Source organism: Rhipicephalus sanguineus, chromosome 6 (genome assembly GCF_013339695.2).
Source record: "Rhipicephalus sanguineus isolate Rsan-2018 chromosome 6, BIME_Rsan_1.4, whole genome shotgun sequence".
NCBI classification, from domain to species: domain Eukaryota; kingdom Metazoa; phylum Arthropoda; class Arachnida; order Ixodida; family Ixodidae; genus Rhipicephalus; species Rhipicephalus sanguineus.
Window position 1 is genome coordinate 108,331,775 of NC_051181.1, and position 19,348 is coordinate 108,351,122.

Sequence of the window (19,348 nt, forward strand, 5' to 3'; positions counted from 1 at the left end):
ATGACTGAGAAGGGCAGAGTAGGATCAGATAGCTAGATCGCTAAAAGACCAGAAGGGAAGGATTCCTCCTATTGGCCGGGTCGAATCACGTACAGCCAATTTCTCCCCTGGCAGTGAACCACTGGACTAGCCAGGCAGAGAGTCGGGGGTAGCCCCTCCGCCCCTCGAAACATTTCACTTTGCGTGTACATACAAATGCAAGCACGAACATACATAAAGAGTGGTTGAATGCCCCCCCCCCCCCCCAAAAAAAAAAAAACGAAAAATATTTCTCGCTACGCTATTGCAGTGAACACCTTAAAAGGTAAATCACAAACAAAACAAAAATCTGCGTGCACATCACAATTTTCTTTCTTTTTTTGCTCTTCACTCTCCTTTCCGCTGACGGCTCACCACAGTTTCGCATTCGCCAACCGCTCGCGCCATGTCAGCATGGCGGTGAATTGTCGCCGCCGTGTCCCACTTCACTGCTGCTAGCGGTTGTTTCCGGGAGTTGGTTGAACTAGAAGACTAGGTTGAACGCCATAGTTCCGAACAGTCACAGTTGCGCGGTAACATGAATAATGGTCTCAAAGTGCACCCGGAAGCAAAACTTCGCGCTAAATAGTGTTCCTATAAGCGCGAATTTGGCAAATAGGCATTTGTAGGCATTTGTAAGTATTTAGGCACGAACACCAAAAAGAGGCACTTATAGGCACTATAAAAACAGTATAAAAGCCCTCCTTAACCTCTAGTTCATGCTCATATATCAAAATGGCGCAATAGGAGCGCAAGGAACAAAATAGGCATTTGCCTAAATTCCGGTCTCTAAGCATTAACCATTGCCCCCAGAACAATTTTAATGTTCGCACTGCATGGTTCGCACTTTACGCTGCAAAGTTTGCGCGGTGTTCGGAAACTACTGTAAGAACATTAAGGCCTTCAGAGTATTAAGAAAAATATCAGGACAGACATAGGCGCCGTACATAACGTTTCCTGCTTTCCCTGTGTTCAGGTACGAAGTTCAAATGGTACCAATCAGTCGGCAACCTAGAACGGCGATCGACAAAACGATGCCAACGCATTGACCAACAGCCGTCTCTTCGGCCTAATGCCAACGCAAGAATATGGAGTGCCCCGGGCTAACTTATGACATAGCTCCATTAAATATATGCCACGTGCACATACATTGTGGCACACACATCATTTATTTCTCTCCTTCACTTCGTGCCAAAAGGCATTATTATCCTTAATAAGAAGTGCTGTTGCCAAAGAAGGGGTTCGCAAGGATTTTCTCACGTTTTTTTTTTCTTTTTAATTTTGTTACTTCTTCCCCGTGTTGGAGAATGCGCTAAAAAGTATTGTGAGAAAGCGTAAGGTGTTGCTCCATTCCTCAACTCACCTTGACAGCTAAATATTTTCTGACGTTCTCCTGTTGAGCAATCCTATTGTTGTCAATCCACCTGCCCATTCTCCCGTGTTTTCTCCTTCAAGATATTGACGCACCGTCTTGGCTATGCCCATCTCTTGCGCACGTACCTTCTAGTTCACCTTCGTGCTTTGCCATCATCTTGGTTCTTCCGGACGTTCTTTCAACTATTGTTTCCCGTTTCCAGTGACACCACTTGGTATCTTTCTTTAATCATACCAAAAGCAAGCACTGAACAAGAAATTGCGTTTAAAGAAGATGCATTCTCTAATGTAGGAACTAAACGAATTCCTCATGCGCCCACGTGAATTTATTGAACGAACTCTCACGAGGGTTCCTCGACCTCACTTTCATCCTGTGGGCGCTTCCTTGCTTGACTTCAGATACCTGCGCATGAGGAAAAGAAATTTAATTTGACTACTACTAGAAGTTAGTCACGCTTTCTGTCGAGACAACATCCAATAATACAATTATGAAGTCTAGTGTTTTACGAAAACTCATCTGGCAAGGAAAAATCATGGTTGAAGAAAATGTACATTCGCCAACTAAAATAAAGCAGCAACAGAATTGACGTTTCGGCGCCCAGTACGGGTGCCTTGTTCACGATGAACTAAAACTATAAACACACTAAACGCACTAAAACAACACCTGATGGAAAATATTGAAATGATATTGCAATCATAATACAAAGGGACAAACACAAGTCACATATGAGAAAACAAGAATATGCTTCGGAGACCAGAAAGCACCTTAATGACACGGCAGTTTCACAGCTTGACTCCAAGTCAAGGTGTGAAATACTGCTTTTGTATAATTTCTCAATGGCTGCACAAAGCAGCTTCTCTACATTCGCGGAGAAAGTAACTACCTCCGAGTGCTCCACTTCCTTAAAAGCTATATTACTTAAACAAACAGAAGATGTGATATATTGTAGGAAGGGTATGTGTTGATACCGTACCAATTACTTTTGTCATATATATATATGTATATATATATATATATATATATATATATATATATATATATATATATATATATATATATATATATATATATATATATATATATATATATATATATATATATATACGGTGATGTCCTGGTCGCACTCTTCAGTGGTCATTTTCGCAGCTGCTGGTGACATAGCAGTCTGCATAAAATTAAGGTCAGTTGTCTTGATACTTTAGGGCAAGGGTAATAATAAACTACTTGCACAGAGTGCGACATACACCTGGTTTCAAAACAAGATAAATATTTACGCGCTTATTTACTGTTCTAAGGTTTAAACGGGTTGAAAACAATGTTTATCACAGTGTGCAACGGTTCTCATCAGAATGTATGCACGTAAAAAAAAGCAAGTATGAATTCATATATACATGGCAAAAGAAAGCATTTCAGTGCTTACAATATCGTCTCTCGAACATTATGGTATGCCACCCGCCATTTGTCCGGTTTATTCGTTGATACAGCATAAACTCAAGCGGTATAGTTTTCTGTTTATGGACACTTTTATGTTTAAACGCAAGACGATGTCAAAAGTTTCAAGGAGAGCATTATATGGGGAGGTAGCTATTACACGTTTGATGGCCTAGTCGCAGTTATACGTTCTTTTGTGCTCACGAAGTTGTTCAATGCGGCGTCGGACATCATTTTGAAAGAAGGTGTTTTGCAGTGTTAAAGCAGTGTATTGCGTGTAAATAAATTAAAGCATTCGTATGCAGTTGAAATTGTCACATCGAACGAATATTGCTTGCATTTCATCAGTATTCTTTTTTTCGTCGTTTCGGATTTTTCGCGGCCTATAATAATTGGGCAGAAAACGATTTCATTTATTTTATGAAAGAAAGCTTTGGACGATATCTGTTGCCGTCCTAAGCGTTGCGTCAGATTACTTCTCTAACACAAGTGAAATAAAAGCTTAGGAACGCTTCTAAGTGAGTTCAATAGAGATGTCGAGAATATGGATGTGGTGTCAATAAAAGTAATCATTACTTATTTTCTCTTCCCATCGCTGTGATTTGCAGAGTCATCATATTCAGCAACTAGACTATTTGCGCCGAATACCAAGGTGGTATCTCTGGCAGCAGTTGTGCGTACCTGCGGCCTCGCCGCCATCTACGTCAAAATGACTTTATTACGAGAACTGAAATCTGGTGGAGTTTAATTTTTGCGCTAGCTGCTCAAGGGATGATTTTATTAATGTGTTTGTGTGTATGCGCGTGCGTGCGCGCGCGCGCGCGTGTGTGTGTGTGTGTGTGTGTGTGTGTGTGTGTGTGTGCGTGCGTGTGTGTGTGTGTGTGTGTGTGTGTGTGTGTGTGTGCGCGCGCGCGCGCGCGCGAATGTGATAGGTGACAGGCTTCGACAAGTGGCAAGTTTGAGCACTCGTCTACCTGGTCAGAAATTTTAATGTGGTGCATTTTGATCACTGTATTTTATGTGAATCGAGCTTTTTTAGATGGGCATGATGACTATCAGTACACAAGGAAGGTAATCAGAATTTTTCACAACTGCAAAAACGCAGACAGGATTTGGCGTCGTTCATGTACTCACATCGATAAATCGGTGGGCACGGAGCTCTGACACACTGCACTTGTTGAGGAACGCAACGCTGGCCAACACGGCACACACGACCCTAGGTGAAAGACAAAAGAAGCTCACTATTAAACGCAAATCATGTGTCGTAATCCACACTTGTTATTTCGGACTACAAAAAGGCTTCACCACGGTGTGTCGTTTTGAAAATCCTCAAACTGCAGCGCTGTTGCTACTAGAATGGTTTGGTGCTTTATTTTTCATATTGAATTGGCTAGACAAGGAATTCGACCATATAAGATTGATTCCATTAAGCGAGGTCGATGTTCATGAACTGCGTGGGGAACCTGACACAATTACGTATCATGGAGGGGTTCCCCGTTGACCTAATTGACCTATGAAGTTAGCACTTCAAATTTCACGTAACTTTATGTATAAATGCACATACAAGTATTCCTTAAATTCTTTGTCTTAGTAGCACATTCTACACAGCATGAGGGTAGCTTACTATTTATTTATTTATTTATTTATTTATTTATTTATTTATTTATTTATTTATTTATTTATTTATTTAAGAAGAGAAGTGAACTTACACCACAGTTCTGGCCGCCCCCACCAGGACGTGGAAACGTGCCGCCTCCTCCTGGTCGCGGGCCCGGCCTAAAAGGGAAGCCTTGTCCACCTGGTCTATTCGGGACAGGTAACTGCGGAATTGTGCCTGGCCTACCAGGAAGCGTCCCTGGTCTTCTAGGAGGTGGAGGAGGAGGTGGTCTCAAGGGACGCTGCTGGGCTTCCGTCAGCAGCGCTGAGGAGGTATGCCGATAGTCACTCCACAGGTTACGCTAAGAGACACTAATAATTTATCCCAAATCTGCAAAACGATCGTACATTTATGATCCCGAAAGTTGGCATCTGCCGAAATGTTATGCTAGTTGACGCTGCAGTTGCGTATTTGACTAAATTACGCGTCAAACCTGTGCATAAGCACTTCAATACAACTTCTCGTGGAAGTGAACTCGTTATACATTATAAGTTGGATACGCGGTTCACGCAGACATGTGGAGAAGATGAAGAGACAGGCAATGGAACTACCGCAACATTACATTTTCTCTGTCGTTAATCGTGCCTCACTTGGAGATGCGTAACATATACGCATCGATGCCAACTATTCTGAAAACTTGCCCCTTGAGTCGTTTCACATCGGCCCTATATGTTCCAGTCTGTATTCATTTATGTTATTTTTATTCGCCAAAAGAATTTCTGCTGCCTTTTCAAGGCAGCAGAAATTCTTTTTCCTTCTATGTACTTTCGGCCAGATATGCGCACGGCAGCTGTCAGCCTGGAGCTGTCGGGAAAATAAATCACAGCCTTACGAAAATCTCTTTCGAAGCTTATTTAACGGGCTTTCCGCGTGTTTACTGAGCGCTGTTTTTCAGTTATTGTCAACTACGCGTTCACTTGCTTGCCATGGTTTCCAATGTCAAAATAGTAATCGTTAAAGCTTTAATTTTTGCAGTGTCTGCTCTTACGGGGAACTCTCTCTGAAACGCTCCCCTTTTGGCAGGTCATTTTTCGCAGGTCACGTTAGAAACACGAATACTAATGAAGATCGATAACGTTGGGCTGGTGAACGTTAGGGTATGACTCGGGAAGAACGCAGTGAACATTACCGATACTTCTATGTCATTATTCACATCTGGAACGCGAATTTCGAACGAATTGGCAACACGCAACGCGCCTTCAACTGTGGAACATACCTGCCGAGAGAAGAACAACGGCCAGTGTGAACGTAATTGTCCTCATAGTTCCGTTCTCAGTGCCTCCAGGCCAGTGGCGATCGATGACCGAATGGCAAACGTGTGTCGGCCAGTTCTCCGGTCAAGACGCTTTTATTACGGCCACCGGAAGTTATACAGGAACGCTTGTTATACAGGCACCGCTCCGGGGCGCCCTCCAGAATGTATGATAAGTGGCATCTTTAGAGCAGCTCGTCGCATACTTAACCTTGCAGGGATGTACGCTAGCGTGAGCACATAGTGCAGTCTAACCGGATATTTTCTGAGGAGGATGTATGCACGAACAAATAGAATGGCATTGAACCATTCATTTACGATGCAACCAGCGTATCTCGCGGCACGTGTCGGCTAAAAACGTATACAACCTTGTGCGGCTTTCTGCCGTTGGAACAACTGATGCGCAAATCTTAAACTGGAGGACACGCAAAGCTTTACTCATTAGTCTGCTAGCTGGCTATTACTCAATCGCAGTATATCATTCAAGCTTTGGGTAGGGGTAAGTCAGTGACCTTCAATTTTACTTTCGGCGTACAGTTTACTATCGCTGTGAAGTCGGTGCGGAGAGGTCTAACCGGTCAGAGCTCAGCAGTGCGGAAAACTGCGGGGACGCTATTTGGTAAGGATGCTATTTCCAATGCCAGTGCCTCTTGGCGCTTTTCGACTTTTGTGAGGGGTGAGAGTGCGGCAGTCCTTGGAGAGAATGGAAATTGGGAGCTTTGTACGAAATAAATGCAATGTGAGGAGCTCACATTAAGGTAACGTCGCGTTTCCGTAATATCGAAACTAAAAACTAACCAGAGCGTGTCTTATATGGATGGGAATGTAAAGGCCACAAATTACTGATTTAAAATAGATCACTCTGTTTGCTATTTAGGTAAGAAACAAGTAAGGATCAACGCTTCTTAAGAATACTTTAAATTGGCACAGAAAGCAAAAATATGGTATGTCACGCCATCTTGCGAGAAGCATTGGTACTGGGCTGCGGAGGCCTCGACCATTAATATAATGCCTCTAGAGGAAAAGCTGGGCCGCAAGACCGCTAACCACAAGAACGCTGATATCTTGGAACATAGAGTTAGTACAGACTCCAGAGGAAAAGCTGGGCTAAAAGAATACCGACCGCAAGAAACTGCCATTATTGTACCTTTGTGATTGCTGCCTTCGCATTTATTTACAATTCGGCTAAAAGTAGCGCTATTCAATGTGAGTAATACTGGCGATAAAAATCAAACACGGGAATTTTGACCAATTAGCAGAATGCAGACAGTGTTTAACAATTATTTAGAAGATTTCTAGGAAAAATTCCAGGCCATTTAGGCATTTTACTGTGCGCGGAACCCCGGCCAAGGAGGATGCGTTTGCCGGCACTTTTGCTAGATGGCGCCACCATATCAACTTGAGCTCGAGATCGCGGCCGATTGCGCGTGTTTTGACTAAGTTGTGAGTCGCAATTTCTGCGTTTTCTGTTGATACGAACTTACAACTCGACTTCACGTGAGCTCACTTCATTAATTACGATGAAAACTTAATACTACCGTCAAGTCTAGCATGTGCCTCAGGGGCCGGTAACGCTCGCACGGTACGGTAATGGCGGCGCCCTTGACGGTCAGAGATTCTAATGCACGGGCCCTATGGGGAGCTTTTCCTCTAGAGTCTGTACTAACTCTTTGCCTTGGAAGTTTGTTATTGTTGCCATCACATACTGCTTTAAAGATGCGCCAAAATTAGCGGTATACAACGCTCGCAATACTCGCCATTTCAGTCTCAAAGAAGCATTGGCACAATTAAAAATGTACGGTTATTATTTTGCTTATTTTCGATACTTTTACGATAGAATACAATGGCCGTCTGTGCAATTTACTGTGCGCGGAGAGGAGCGTTTGCAGGCTACATTACTAAATGGCGCCACCATATCAACATCCAGTGCTGGGCAGTATCGAAGATACATGTATCTTAGATACTATCTTAGATACACTATGGGTATTTTGTATCTGTATCGCGATACGTCTCGAAAGACGAGTATCTGTATCTGCATTTCCGATACATTCGATAATGTATCGTGTATCTTAAGATAGAAGATACTTCTATTGTAACAGAGCCATGCGAAACAATAATCGCTGGCCAAACTCCGCTTCTCAAGCTGGTACTGGTGCCACTAAGCCATCTGAATAAGTCTAAGGGCAGTGTCGTTATTTTATTTTTATGCCAGAGTCGTCCAGTGAGGGTAGAAGATCAGGAAGACAAGCACGCGGACGTCTACGCCCAGCCCACGTACCTTTTGTTTTCTCGATTTCTTTTCTTTTTAGTTGCGCCAATGCCGTTACACTTGCTCTTAGCCACTGTCCTGCGCCGTGTACTCCACTGCGTGCGGCGTCTATCGCGCAAATTCTGATGTTGTTACAGTGTCGTTATTGCAGATTCTCTTGCCTCTTGCTCCGTAACGAAATGTGATGCGTGCAAGAATGAGGTTGCTTTGCGTCCCGTGGATTTTACATACCACCGATTTGAAGGATCTCGTGGATATGAGTTTGACTTGCATGCAATGAATTAACTTATATGCAAATAAGATTCTAACAACTTTAGTACCACAGATACTGATGCTAGATCTAATAGAGGAAGCGTTCACGTAACAGAAAATATCTTGGCGTACCGTATTTTTCACTTCCATCTACATTTATTTAAGGAATTTATGAAATCATCATTTGATTATTAGCACAAATGCTTTCTTAGCTGTAGTTTTGCATCACATGCATTACCTAGGTCTCTGCACTTTTTTTCTGGTCTGGTCACTGCAGTATGTCTTTCTTAACGCGCTCCCCAAAAAAAAGATTGCTGCTTTATTCTTCTAACTGTCTGCTTTATTTCTGCTACTGTTCACACATTTACACGTTGCCAAGGCGATTTTTAAGACAAATATATTATTATGTGGGCGTCCCTTGAGTATACAGTACAAAGTATTCTGCTTACCGCTTAAGAAAATAGCGAAATTGAGTTTGCATCATAATAATGAAAATGATTAGGAGCCATCTTAAAGATGTTAGGAAGGGGATTCGAGAAACGTTGTTTTACTGAATGCTCCGTTTTACTCATGAGCGTCCAAACGAGCCGTTTCAGGCGATTTTCCATAGGCACTGAATTTTCTATTGTCTCAACCAGGCCCTTAGGCTGGAGGGGGGGGGGAGCCCCCCCCCCCCTGAAATTTTGGTGCAGTAGGTGGTTTTACCAAAAATAAATAATGAAAATAGGTGTTTTCTCAAATAGTCAAGGTTTTCAGCAAGTGCACCCCCCCCCCCGAAAAACATTCCTGGCTACGGGCCTCGTCTCAACAGGCAAGTTGACGATACTTCATGCTCACAGCTATTAAGAGCGCCGTCTGTATCGTGCTTCTGTACTCATTCAATGTGAATGTTTGATAAACAACCACCTCTCTATTTTACTTATATTTGTTTTCCTATTTTAGGCCTTCTTAAATACTTTCCTTATTACTAATTGCTACATAATGGGAGCTATAAGCGGCAATAGCGCGAATAGCGGCGATGTCCTACGATGCTTTTTGTAGCTATATGATACGTCTGACACATTTCTGTGTTGCACATGTTCTCTCGTCAAGGAAAAATTGCTAAAAGATTGCACGTTAGTGAGTATATCAACAAAGAATCCCTTACGCCAGCAGCGAAGTAGAACATGGAAATTCATTGCAGTTTTACGTCATCTACATATACAACAGGGGTCTCAAACTTAGCTTATAGCCAGCTGGCCGCTGTCGTGAAATGTAGCTCCAAGGGCCGGGACAGTGAAGATGGTGGGGTCGGAGAGAGTTTGAACAAAATGACGTTGCCATTTGAAAGGAAGCCTTTCACATATCTCATATATAGGTCATTACTGAAGGGGATAGGTCATTACTGAAGAAACAACGAAACGGATGTACATAACGAGTGAAATCTGGACGCGGATTGAAATATAGAGCTTTTGTTCCACGGTTATGTTTCAGCACATGGTGACCACATGTTCCTCACAAAAGAAACGCCTGAGACCAGTCATGTCTGTGTAGCTCACGAGCATACTTATTTAGAAAATAAAAACAAATGCAGCAGAGACGGTTATGTGTGCCGCGGCCGGGCCGCTAGTGAACGGTCGCAAGCCCCGTATACACCACGCGTTCCCCGCGCCGCTACCCCCCCCACCCCCCCAGAAAAAAAAAAGTCGCTATTAGCGTTGTTGCTGCTGTACACCTGTCCGGATGTACGGTATTGTGCAAAGTGTCTTTTACGGACAAGGTAAAAGTCCACACCGGTATTTGCGCCGTCGTCCGAAGGCTTCCTATTGACGTTATTGTGATTATATGGCAACCCGCTAGCTGGTTGGCAAGGTGAACAGCGACTCCTATCAATTACAAAAATGACAAGCAAGAATCGCTGTCAGCGAAGTGTATGAAGAGTTGTCCTGTGAAAAAGCTAAAACAAGCCCCAATAAGTTGTTTTGGAAGGCAACTAATGTACCTTAAGTAAAAGGGCAAACCTTTTGAGAAACTAACAGACATTTCATGCAAGTGAAACTAAATAGGTCACAGTTCACAAATTTTCAATGAAACATCTTCGTGTATAGGCGTTTGCTGCTACATTGTATGTATCTATAATAACAAATTTGAGAATGTATTGAAGTATCTTGAAGGGGTCATGAAGCACCCCTTGGGCTTGTTGAAAAAACACATCCTGCGGAAAGCTGACACGGCTATGAACTGCTCTGCAAAATATTACAGTCGTGCGCGCCGCGTAAAGGTCACAAGAGGAGCGCGAAGTTGCCGTTTCCTCAGGCGCCCTCTTTTCAAACAGAGGCCGGTTCTCACTCTCGTCGGTGGGCGGGGCGTCTGCACGTTGACGTCGCGGATCTGCCAGTTTACGCCGCAAGAGATATAGCATGCTTATTGGCCGATAGCCGGATGAGATGCGCTTCTTGCCACGGGGTGCCGCCACTTGCCCGCGCCGCACTCCTCAGTCTGCTAAATTTACACGGTAGCCGCACTCGCGCATGCGAATCACAGCGGGCGAGCGATCACGTTTCATGACGCGCGCTGACGTAACTTCTTACCCCCGTGCCATCCCTCCCTGTCTAGCCTCCAGTGCGCTCGTCGGCACCAGAAAAGAGAGAAAGCGCTGAGAGCTTGCGCCAAACCCCCGTAACTCCGCTCATTCTTGACGAATTCGAGAAATTTTTGCGGCAATCGATTCAGAAGGCAGTAAACTCCGGTACTGAGGTCGTTAGATCATTACTTGGAAAAGTGGTTCATGACCCCTTTAAGATACAATTGCCAAGTATCGCATCGGATACACTTATTGCGGCAGTATCTTGTATCTGTATCTCCAATACTTCTTGCCTGAGTATCTTGTATCGTATCGCGATACAATTCCAAAGCATCTTTGCCCAGCCCTGTCAACATCCACATTCCAGAGTGCGCGAGTGTGTGCGCCGGTTTGAGCGTCGTGTTAAAGCACCTGAAACTTCGTTTACGTCGTGTATATGGCGTCGTCATAATGTCCCGCTGTGCGCGTTTTCTGTCGCAACGTACTAACAACTCGAGTTCACGTGACAGCCTTTTTTCTTTCAAGCTGAAAACTTCAGTGCAAACCAGGATGGACGGCAAAGAAGAGATGAGACAAGCACTGAAAGTTATGTACCAACTAGGGGCAACCGAAGTTTTTTTAGTCTTTTTAAGGGCGATGAAACTTCTTGTGTCGTTCAAATTTGGTTTTGATTGAAGATTTCGGGTGTCGACGTCTCACTCACGTTCGCCGCTCCAGGCTGAAATCGACATTTTTCTGCTTTATGGCGCTGAAGTACGGCAGCAATGAGCTCAAAATGAATGGGGATACAGGTGCCTCGTCATTGCAAGTCGAAGCACCGCGCCACCACGGCCTACGCTCTTTGCTTCGAGCTGCGAATCCGTCGAGTGACCCTTGTGCCGACGAATGGAGAAGCTCTATTCGTTATGCATTATTGGTAAGGCGTGCCTATTAAAAACCATGCGCACACAGGTGAAGTTTCACCTGTTATCAATCGGGCCAGCTGCACAGACAACGCGCTATACTAACGCACGGTTTCACGCATCAAAACACAGCAGATGTTCCTGGACATAGCGTCAACCGTGCATAGCTGGCTTAGGTTGATAGATTAAACCTGATTACTACCGTCAAACACAGCGAGCTTCTCAGGAGCTGGCAACGTTTATTTTGTTTCATCATGGCGGAACCCATCCGGTTATAGGTTTCAATGCATGGGCCCTACACTCTAAAAGGGGTAACCGATAAATGTGATAGAAAGGGTTACCAAGTGTAGAATTTATGCCCTCAAAGCAAATGTAACCCTTAATTATAGGTGCACAAAATCACATTTATCGGTTACCACGCTTAGAGTGTATGAGGAGCTTTTCCTCTAGAGTCGGTATATTAATTCTAGGCCACGACCTCCGCGATTCCACGCTCACCCTCGCTCCGGCCGTTTCAGTCGTTCCGAGGTTGCGTAGCCATGTACGGGGCGTGACTGCCTGCTTCGATCACCACTCGGCGGCGCTGGAAGCCCATGGTCCTCGCGCTGCAGCAAAAGCGGCCGCGCGCCAAAGGAAAACTGGCAATGATCAGAAAATGACTCCTGTCACATATATACGTATGCAGTCGAAAAGAAATAACTACGCTATGCTATGAGGAGTACATGTGCGCTTCAGCGGCGCACGCAAGTTTTTGTCCTGACGGGCAGCGAATTTTTGAAACAGGAGCACAACTGGGGGTGGGGGGGTATATTTGGCATTGAGTATATCTGGTTTATGCATCGGAACAAAGTACTTATGCGTACGTTTTAGGCAAGAGATAGTCTCCAATAGGCACGACAAACTGTTCGAAAGTTCTATCTGTTCGGTGCATTTAAACTGTGTAGTATTTTCGTGGTAAAAAACACCGCCGTAGTGTTTGTTTTTGTAAGGCTTGAAGAGAATCAACTTGGACTTGTGCAAGTACCGTTGCACGAGTCTCTTCCATGCACGCAAGGACCCTTTTCTGCAAATTGCACGTGCTGCACCACACACACTAAGACATTTATCGCCACTCGATGATACCAAAAGGGTACTTCGCAGTGAAATTTGGCGTGTCCATATAGTATAGCTATGGTTTGCTGATATGCGGAAGTGTGCGCTCTCTTGTAGTATACTTTGTAGCCAAACTCTCCTCTTTGTGCTAGTTCCGGAATCTACGCACTTATACTTGGTCCATTGGCCCTGCAGCCAATGTCTTACAGAAACAAGCCGCTCCCTGAGACAGTATGAAATCCTCACTTGTTTGGTTTCTTGCAAAAGCTAATGTTTGTTTGTGGGCACGTTCGTCAACGTGATCGAAGAACTTGCGCAGGAATTACAGACGCGCACGCGGCCTGACTGGACTCCTCCGTCAGTATTCTTAGCTGTTGTGCGGTGCTCATTTGCGCAAAACAATATGTTGGGCAAGTTCGTTTCGAGTTTCCATATTTACAACGCGAGACGACCCCACAGAGAAGAAGGCACACAAGACACACGGAGCGCTGCAATGAAGATGAAAAGGACACCACGACAATGTCGAAAGTGTAGGCACTTGTGGCCATGTGGCCAAACACTGCAGGGATTGCCGATCAGAAGAAAATGACAGTGAACCCTGTGAACCAGTGTACACTGATTGCAACGTCATAGGTAAACACCGTGATGCCCTAACAAGAGAAATACAGGAAGCACATGTAATTGCAAGATTGCAGAACATGTGCACCTTCAGTAGCATTGTCCAAAAAAGAAATCAAATGCCTTGACTGTGAAATTTGACGCATGTCTCTTTTCTGCCGCCCCTAATGTTTCTTGCACGTTTTTTCTGGCCACCAGAGGGTATAAAATGCTTGCTGGTTGCAATAAAATTTCAGTTGTCGGTAACATCGCTCCGTGGGTCTTGTGTTCTTTCTTCTCCGTGGTGTCGCCTCGCGCTGGTAGGTGTTTATGTTCTCTATAACATTGCACATTGTAACAACAAATGTTACCTAAGCACCCCGACTTAAGATAACCTCACTGCAATAAGTATACAGCGGCATTTCATATGCCGTATAGCTTTACGTACGGCTATTAGCATGCATAAAAAATCACCTCCATCTCTCTAGTCTCCACATAGTGTATGCGCAGTTCTTTTCCTGTCAGCGTCAGCTGTTAAGCAAAGAAGGCTACTTGTATTCTTATAAAAGACTGTGAGGGCACGTTATACACAAAGCTTGAACATATAGTAAATGACAGTTACGATCCGGTTGTTTGTGAGGGCTAACTGTAATGAGTCGGCCAACAGGTTGACGTCGCTCATGTTCATCCAGTGTGCTTAGCCTTCGTACATGCTCAACTTGCGGAACCTGCATGGAAGGAAACGAGGCTGTAATTTTTATGATCATCTTTGTCAGGGTAATGCAGTTGGTATCATGCACTTACGGTTAAATGAACGGCCGATCAAAACGTAAAAAAATGTGTGTGAGAACCAAGAATAAAGACAAGCAATTATAGTTATAGACCTTTGCAAAGTCCTTCCGAATAACTGTTTAACTTCAGTGACAATGAGGTCATCAGATCGGATGTTTAGGTTCCTCGCGTTGTCTTTAGCCGTTGGTAATGATCCGACTTGAGCTGTTCCCATTTTTTGCGTTTGAAAGTTCGAACTATGCTTACACATTAGCCGGCGTCGAGAGTTTTAAGATGAACAATTTATGGCGAGGCGGCCATAATATGTTACGAGCGATTATCCCAGACGTTCTTGTGTACAGTGCTTACGGACTGAAACGCTGAAATTTATAGCTAAGTGATGCATGTATACGTTCGTTTCCGTAGTGTTCAGTTCGTGTCATATGGGTGTAGTTTCGACTTGGTCACTTACATCAGATGCAACATTTTTTAGCGGTCAGATTCCTAGTTACATGACGTGGTTATGTGGAGTGACTTGCGCATGCCATTTTCATACTAAAAATCGATTGTGCCTCTGTTTCAATCCGCAAGCAATGTACATCTGTGTAATATGTGCCTCTAAAGCGGATGTATTCGGCCACACCATGTTGATACCGTAAGGTGACATTGATCTTGTCACGACAGAACCACCTACTTGCAGACGTCTCTTAGTCTACTCACTGTATGTGCATGCCACTAATCTTTGCATCTATCCCACGATGAAAATTCCATTGCTTCACAGCACACGATCTCCGTAACCCCAGAGTCGATGCTTCCCGCAGCCACGCTTTGCGATAGCAGCATAAATAAAGAGTCTCGCTTACGGTGTGCGTGACGTTGCAGTCATGTGATTTAACGCGTCTAAGCAACTAGGCGTAAATGCTAGCATTATTGAGTTCAGTATAAATTCTGGACAAATCTTTATTACTTTCTTGCTTTGTCCTCGTGATGCCATCCAAAGTGATACTCAATATACAGTAAATCTAAAACGTTTTTTAGCGAAAACAATTTAAGCCATAGCTTTAGGCTAACTCGAAATAACTGAATGTTATGAATAATACAGGTAGCCCTGACCCCGAGAGTCCCCACATGTGAATGCTAAAAGTAATGGGCTCCTTCGTGCGTTAAATGAACATCTATCTGAAGCAAAAGCGCAGCATGTACGTAAAGCCTATATAACTTTACTCTGACATGTGCGCATGTGCGGCAGAGTAGACCTGGTGTAAATAATGGAAAATAAATGCAATATACAGCGGTATGGCACCATTGCCAAGCGTCATTCATGAGAGCACAGTTTCCCAGCTTTTGTAGGAGGTTCACTAAGAGGAGAGACAGGTGTGACCAGTTGTGGTCCACAGACAAACCCAGATAACCTTTCAAACGACGCATATATGAAGGCTTGATGCGTGTTCTAAATTTATATCTATAAATTTCTACACCCAGTGCATAGCAATGTGACCACTTCGTCACGCATCTCCCCAAATTATTTCAACGATGTCCCAAACGAGACCTCATAATATTTTCAATATTCAATGTATCTCAAGCTTTAGCGTGGGACCAGTTTCCTGGTCCCATGTTAATGCTTCGAATTTAGTGATTATATGAAAGTCCATTGCTGCGAAAATAATTTAGCATGGACGAACTTCGATGGTTCCATCTTAGTGACTGCAGTAATAGTCCCTATGTACGGCCTCTAGCGTTCTTCAGAAACTCGTGAGATTGTTAGTGTTTTCTAGACGCACCTTTAGCAGCTGAGGAAAACTTGCGCCATTTTTAAAAAAATGTTTCCTGTCAAAATGAAACATTTCTGTATTCTGCACAAATAACAATATGCCAATAAAAAAGGAAAAGCGTCCTACCCATTATGGCGGAAATAGTGACTTTGGGAGATTTGTCCTACTTTGCATCACGTTTTTTGCATGGTCATCAGTAATATTATTGTGAACGTTTACTTAGAGCGTCTGGCACGGGTTTATATTTAGACGGTTCTAATGGACCGCGTGCTTTTTCGGGAGGAGGGAAAGATCACTTGACCATCACCGCAAAATAGCCTGATGATGAGCTTACACCAGGGGCGTAGCCAAGGGGGGGGGGGGGGGTCGGGGGGGTTCAGCCCCCCCCCCCGTAATTTTTCAATTTTGCTTGCGCATATATACACGCACACATACAAACGCACGCACGAACATACATAATGTATGGTTGAACCCCCCCCCCCCCCCCCGAAAAAAATTTCTGGCTACGCCCCTGGTTTACACATAGTACAGTGTTGCAAGAAGACAACCGTATGTACCTTAGCTTCAAACATAATTTTCTAACAAACTTTCATAATTGAACCTCTAAGACAAAACATAGCTAAACCTTTGTGCGAAAATCTGAAGGTATGTTTGCAAAACAGCAAGATGGACATGTGGATTTTCTGAAGGTGCTGGCAATCTTACATATGCACGTCGATTCGGCGATATTGCTTGAGTTTGACCTATGAATAAGCCGCTTTACTAGAGCACAGCATAGAGACGACACGTAGACGCGGGCTTAGGAGCCGCCTGACCAGTGCTATGGGCATAGGAAGCCATCGATACCGAAAAATAGAGGCATATTCGCTTTTGCTATTTAACTCCTACTTTGGAAATGTCTTTCTTAGAAGCGTTGCTGCAGATGTGTTGCAGAATAATATATTATCTCCAATAGAAGCAATGTATTTTCATTGTATTCTCCGTGCAATCATGGGTGATAATTATTCGCCGTCCACTGATATATTTTGATGCTTCCATGATATTCGTTCCTGATAGCAGAATAGCACCACATTACATGTTGGCCACTTATAAATTACTGAGACAAAGAAAGAAAACAAGAATGACGAAACTGATCATGTCATCCTTAATCTTTTCTTTGTCACCGTCCTTTATTAGCTGTCAGCAGTAAGTACAGCCCGACTATGTTCACATTCTTCTCTAAGATGACACGGATTGGAAGAATATGTGTCTATGCTGGTGCGATGCTATGTCAGGTGACACGGATACAAGCTCATGTCTGCTAGCGAAGTATTACTTTTTGCAGATTGACAAAACCTATATTAGAAAGAAGCTGTGAAAGACCATGTAGCTCCGGAACTTACCCTCGGTGCGAGGAAGAACGACGAACAGTATGAGCGCAAATTTCTTGATCGCACCTTCCTCGGTGGCTGCGAGCGAGTGGTGATCCTGAACTACGGAAACACTTCTGCCGGATTCTGTACTCACTCGAGGTGTGATCACTGCGGCCGCTAGCTCGCAGATGCAGAGATACCTTAAAGAACAAAAACATCTTGCGTAACTCCTGGGGTCTTTACTAACGCTTCAAATAGCCACTTGGGAAGATGTAACCCGAGTTAATCTTGCCAACCAAAGCTAGCTATGAGTTAGACAGCTTGGTCTCGTGCCAACGTAACCTCGTTATTGCTTCCAATAGTTATAGAGGCTCACTTTCAAAACGAAAACTTCCTTGTCTCGTTAAAGGTGCGCCGTCCAATACGTTTATCTAATTACGTAGAGGAACGGATTTTCCTTATCCTTATGAGAAAGTTATCTAACATGACCTACCACGATGTCAAGGTGCTTGTTTCCATGATTTGCTTAGCTGGTGGGAAAGAAAAGTGATAATACGAAGAGGGGGCAATTTGTGCCATCATTTGAGACGCATTTCGTTCGGCAAGTGTAAGACTGCGCAGCCGGTGCGATATACTTTCTGTCGCTTGTCATACCGATCAGTAGGTTTCTCCTGCGAAGTGGGTGGATACCAATATTGCTTTGTTTTCTGATTGCTACTCATTCGGCATGGTACATCATTGACTTGGGTAAGATAGCGCCAGACAGTGAAGTTAAAAAAGTTATTTTTGTAAAAGCAGTTTTCTTTTTCGCTGTGTATTCTGCGCAGAACAGGAAGCATTTTTCTGGTTACTGATTATGTTAACGTCTTTATGAGTGTGCGTGTATTGATTTGGATCAATTTTATCTTAATGAAACGGTCATCGCCTATTTGCTAATCAAGAAACATCGGTAAAGACACCACAGAGGCTACAAACAGAGGCATGTGTTTGTAGCCTCGCGTTTTCTTGTCCTTCGGACTACTTCTAGATAAACTTTGTGATCAGTCAAAATTTAAAAGACACAGCCTTCAAGAAAGAAACGTAAGTGCTTGACAGCGGAATAGCTGACCTTCATCTTGCTCCTCAGTCTCTAGTAGCGAGCTTCTGTAGGTTTCATGTGCTTCGAAGAGAAGCCCAGCGGCCTCCAGTCTTTGCCATCCTTGTCCTGCAGTACTACACCCACTGTCGTGGTCGGCGCGTCTACCACAAGGCGGGCTGGCGCGTCGGGCAGCGGATGAATCAGCAACGCTGTAGTCGCTAACCGCACTTTGGCTTCCTCGAAGGAGTTTTGGGCTCCTTGGTACAATGGCAGGTATGCGGTTTCTCGGAATAGCATGGCAGCAGCTAGGTCTGCAAGCAGGGGAAGAATTTGCGCAAGGATGGTATCTAGCGCCTGTGAAAATTGATGAACCCTGCAGACTCGCGCAATTTTCGGATGCACGTTAGAGAGGGGAAGTCCTTGATTGCCCATACCCGTAATTCCAGTAGCTTGATTGCTTGGCTAAAGACCGATGGCCGAGAAAATCCCGGGCTTCAACACCGAAAATGCATTTTTGAGGCCTTATGCACGCCGTGTTCATTCCCTGATTCAAACAGAAGCCGAAGATGGTCTTTGTACTCTTTGTGTGCGCTGCTTGTAATGAGAATGCCCTTAATGCAGACAAAAACGAATGAGAGTACTCGCGTAACCTCGTTCATGAACTTTTGGAACTTTTGCATCGAATGCCTCAGGCAGTCTGTCATGCAGGCAAACTCAAGTAGATCAAATGGGGTTGTAACTGCTGTCTTTGGAATGCCGCTATGCTACACATGTACTTGGTGATGAGAGGTCATCAAATCAATCTTGCTGTAGATTTTTATTCCTGCGAGACGACCGCCGATGTCATGTGCGGAAGGGGACATTGATCCTGTGCAGTGAGACATTCGAATCCCGGTAATTACCACAAGGCCGCCAGCTGCCATAGTTCTGCTATGGTACCAAATTTAGAGGTGGACACCAATTCTGG

General features: G+C 44.1%; 1 protein-coding gene across 1 annotated transcript; it reads right to left on the minus strand.

Annotated features, from left to right (window-relative positions):
* Nucleotides 1-1,696: 1,696 nt before the first annotated feature.
* Nucleotides 1,697-5,838, minus strand: LOC119398006 (frizzled-8). Its single transcript, XM_037665279.1, has 4 exons — nt 5,698-5,838; nt 4,534-4,745; nt 3,959-4,040; nt 1,697-1,795 (listed from the first exon to the last, which is right to left on the minus strand). The coding sequence occupies exons 1-4, from the start codon at nt 5,741-5,743 to the stop codon at nt 1,788-1,790; spliced, it is 348 nt and encodes a 115-aa protein (XP_037521207.1). The 5' UTR covers nt 5,744-5,838; the 3' UTR covers nt 1,697-1,787.
* Nucleotides 5,839-19,348: the final 13,510 nt, after the last annotated feature.